General features: G+C 42.4%; 1 protein-coding gene across 1 annotated transcript; it reads left to right on the top strand.

Moving 5' to 3' along the window:
* Positions 1 to 406: 406 nt before the first annotated feature.
* Positions 407 to 3,842, top strand: kctd12.1 (potassium channel tetramerisation domain containing 12.1). Its single transcript, XM_035774192.2, has one exon. It carries the CDS (start codon positions 463 to 465, stop codon positions 1,336 to 1,338), a length of 876 nt encoding a protein of 291 aa, XP_035630085.1. The 5' UTR covers positions 407 to 462; the 3' UTR covers positions 1,339 to 3,842.
* The last annotated feature ends 323 nt before the right edge of the window (positions 3,843 to 4,165 follow it).

Raw genomic sequence — 4,165 nt, 5'->3', positions numbered from 1 at the left:
GCAAAAAAACTGGTTGAATCAACTTTGTTTCCATGTCATTTCAACCCCAAAAATCAATAAGAGGATGTTGAATCAACGTGTAAAACTAATTGGATTTGCAAAAAGTCGTCTTGTTTTCAACCAACATTTAACCTACATCCAATGACATGGTGACATTTGTTGTTGATTTGACATTGAATTCATGTTAGATGAAATCAAATTTAAATCAAAACTAAACTTTAAACTGACATATGTGCCCATTGGGTCCTGTCTCCCCTAGTTTCACCATTGTCATAGAATGCAGTCAAAGACTAGGCCTACTGTAGGTCTATTGTTGGTAAAGAGGTAACAGTCATCATTCAAATCAGCTGTCGACTCTCTCCTCCCCCGCAAGCACAGCATTACATAATCAAACCGCTAGACTTTCTGTCTCATTATTATAGAGATTCCAGTCGGTGACAGTACACAGAACTGCGCGTAAAGATGGCAATGACGGACACAGAGTGGGGGAGCTCAAATCGAGCCGAGTCTGGGTCCCCATTCTCTGAGATAATTGAACTGAATGTCGGGGGACAGGTGTATGTGACACGGCACATAACTTTGGTCGCCGTTCCAGACTCGCTCCTCTGGACCATGTTCAGCAAGAAGGCTCCAAAGGACCTGGCGCGAGACGGCAAAGGGCGCTACTTCTTGGACAGGGACGGTTTCTTGTTCCGTTATATTTTAGACTACCTGCGGGACCTCAACCTGGTGCTGCCTGATTATTTCCCCGAGAAAAGCCGGCTGCAGAGGGAGGCTGAGTTTTTCCAGCTGCGGGACCTGTCCAAGCGCCTGAGCCCCAGTATGAGCAAAGAGAACTCCATCAACGAGGAGATTTGCCAGAGCGACACCGAGGAGGGTGCGCTTCAGTGCGGCACCGGGTCCTCCAGCGTTGGCATGGAAACTTTGCGCATGATGACTGCAATGAGCAGCGCTCGCTCCCAGTCTATGGAGTCCAGAAAGTCGGGCTACATCACAATTGGATACCGGGGATCGTACACTATAGGGAGAGATATCCAAACCGACGCCAAGTTCAGGAGAGTGGCGCGCATCACGGTGTGCGGGAAAATTTCCCTTGCCAAAGAAGTGTTCGGGGACACTTTGAATGAGAGCAGGGACCCCGACCGGCCACCGGAGAGGTATACGTCCCGTTACTACCTGAAATTCAATTTCCTTGAGCAGGCGTTTGACAAGCTGACCGAGGTTGGCTTTCACATGGTGGCTTGTAGCTCCACGGGCACATGCGCCTACACCAGCAATGACCCAAACGAGGATAAAATCTGGACGAGTTATAACGAGTATGTGTTCTGTCGGGACTAAAATGTTAATATGGTCACCACCTGAGCCCACCCACTGCCAACAGAAAATTACTGTTTTGTGTTTACTCGTGTAAATAGACATCTCATAATTTCCACAAAGAGAAAAGGGCCTGCATATTTGATCTTTGACATTGTCTCCAACATATATTATTCAATGTCATTATTTAAAATCTCTTTACATATTTAATGGAAAATAGCCACAGACTATAGGTCAATACACACTAACCTAGAATTCCGGATGTTATCATATGTTAATTTTCCTTGTGGAGATGGCTATTGAATGAATGAATTGAATGACATTTTACACACACGCACATGTAACAGATGTCCCATGAAGACAAGAAGACGGGTCATACTTGGTAAATCTCTTGAGTTGTGTTTGTAAAGAAAGGACTGTCCAGCCAGCGATCCCAGATTGGTGTTTATTCTGAAGATAGACACAAAGGAGCACATTAGATGTGCCGGACAATAATATGTTGATTGCTGTAGATTAGTGATTGGTCTTTTAGCATGGAAATAACTGTGAATTAGCAGGGAGCGACCATTACAAATAGGGCATTCTAGCTAACTTGCTCTTACAGCAATGACATACAAAAGCACACCCCAGGAAGCCCTCAATATCTAACAGGTAACACACACACACATATATCTACACAAATTATAGAAAACATTAAGGATACCTGCTCTTTCCATGACATAGACTGACCAGGTGAATCCAGGTGAAAGCTATGATCCCTTATTGATGTCACTTACTAAATCCACTTCAATCAGTGTCGATGAAGGGAAGAAGACAGATTAAAGGAGGATTTTTAAGCCTTGAGACAATTGAGACATGGATTGTGTATGTGTGCCATTCGGAGGGTGAATGGGCAAGACAAAGGATGTATTTGCCTTTGAACGGGGTATGGTAGTAGGTTCCAGGCGTCAAGAACTGCAACGATGCTGGTTTTTCATTGCTCAATAGTTTCTCGTGTGTATCAAGAATGGTCCACAATCCAAAGAACATCCAGCCAACTGTTTTATTTTATTTTTTATTTCACCATTATTTAACCAGGTAGGCTAGTTGAGAACAAGTTCTCATTTGAAACTGCGACCTGGCCAAGAAAAAGCGTAGCAATTCGACACATACAACAACACAGAGTTACACATGGAATAAACAAAACATACATTCAACTTGACACAACTGTGGGAAGTATTGGAGTCAACATGGGCCAGCATCCCTGTGGAACGCTTTCAACACCTCGTAGAGTCCATGCCCCGACGAATTGAGTCTGTTCTGAGAGCAAAAGGGTGGGTGCAAACTCAATATTAGGAAGGTGTACTCAGTCTATCTATCTATCTATCTAGAAATGTACATAGTGAACTCATACACATTGTAAATATGAAAATAGGATAGAGTATTTCAGAACGTGACCTACTGCTTGTATAGCAATATCAGACTGGGAAGAATTGACGTTCGCAATCTCCTATCTGCAAGCATGACCAATGGCATAACACCTTATTGATATGTACATTCAACCAACCAATAGGAATATGTAAACATACGCATGCACTTGATTCACACGGGAAACTGTTGAGCATTTTCCACCAGGTAGTGTTGCAGGTCTTGACAAAAACCGGTGCACCTGGCACCTACTACCATACCCCATTCAAAGGAACTTGAATATTTTGTCTTGCCCATTCACCCTCTGAAGGGCACACATTCACAATCCACGTCTCAATGTTTAAAAATCCTTTGTTAACCTGTCTCCTCCCCTTCACTGATTAGACGTGGACTTAGTGATACCAATAAGGGACCGTAACTTCCACCTGGATTCACCTGGTCAGTCTATGTCATGGAAAAACAGGTGTTCATAATGTTTTATACACTCAGTGTATACATGCCACCTTTCAGTTATTTCATAGACCGGTCACCATGGTTCCCTGCCACTGACTGGTAACCTTCAGTATTGTTTTCTGAATCTAGTCTTGTTAAAAAATAAATAGAGTTGATTTATGTAAGAGATGATTTTGAATGTCCAAGAGTAATAGACATACATGTATTTCTACTTTATTTTGTGTACTAGAACTTCTACAGAGCCTATATTGACCTGAAATAACTTGCATTATTAGCCTACTAAGACCACATCTCTGCCGAGCTGACAAATGCAAATTCCTGTAGTAATAATGGTGTTGTAATGAAATTGGGTTATTTATCTGTGCGAGACTAGGCAATCAAAGCATTCCTCCCTGTCTCAATTTGCATGACAATGTTAAATTAACCCCCATCAGACTCCACTTTGCGATCCATAAAGTTAATACAATTGCGTATAGACATGGCAGAACATTATTGTATTATTTTACAGCATTTTAGTCAGCGTAATTCATTCATTAGAGGCTTGCTTTATCAAATAATGTATTTTCTACTTCATTCCACAGTAGTCTGATTGCCCAAAAATATGCATTTGTTTTGTTGCGTTGCATATTTGTTAACTTGTTCAGATACTGAAATAAAGTCTTCTGCAATTCTAACATATTGTCTATGCTAAGTTTACCACTGACTGAAGACACTGTGCTGGATCTTTCCTAACCATAAGTGGTTTCCATTTCTAGAGAGAGGGGCCATTACCCCTAGAGGGTTGCAGGTTCTAATACAGGGCTGTCAAGAGAAATCTGGTGGGAGTGAGCATCAGCATTCCAGGTGACACCTACTGCCATTGTGCCCTTGATCAAGGTACATAACCCCAAAACTGCTCAAGGGTCGCTGCTCTGCGACAGACTGTCATGTGTGGTGTGTCAAGTTGGGAACTCGTGTGTCACTTCATAGAAATGATCTCTTCATCGAAATA

The sequence above is a fragment of the Oncorhynchus keta genome, chromosome 7 (genome assembly GCF_023373465.1).
Source record: "Oncorhynchus keta strain PuntledgeMale-10-30-2019 chromosome 7, Oket_V2, whole genome shotgun sequence".
Lineage (NCBI taxonomy): Eukaryota > Metazoa > Chordata > Actinopteri > Salmoniformes > Salmonidae > Oncorhynchus > Oncorhynchus keta.
The sequence above is the reverse complement of the archived record's forward strand: the minus strand, read 5'-3'. Positions and strand labels throughout refer to the sequence as shown.

Bases quoted from the DNA above. Each gene is read 5' to 3' on its own strand.
- kctd12.1 (XM_035774192.2), top strand. From the start codon at position 463: ATGGCAATGACGGACACAGAGTGGGGGAGCTCAAATCGAGCCGAGTCT.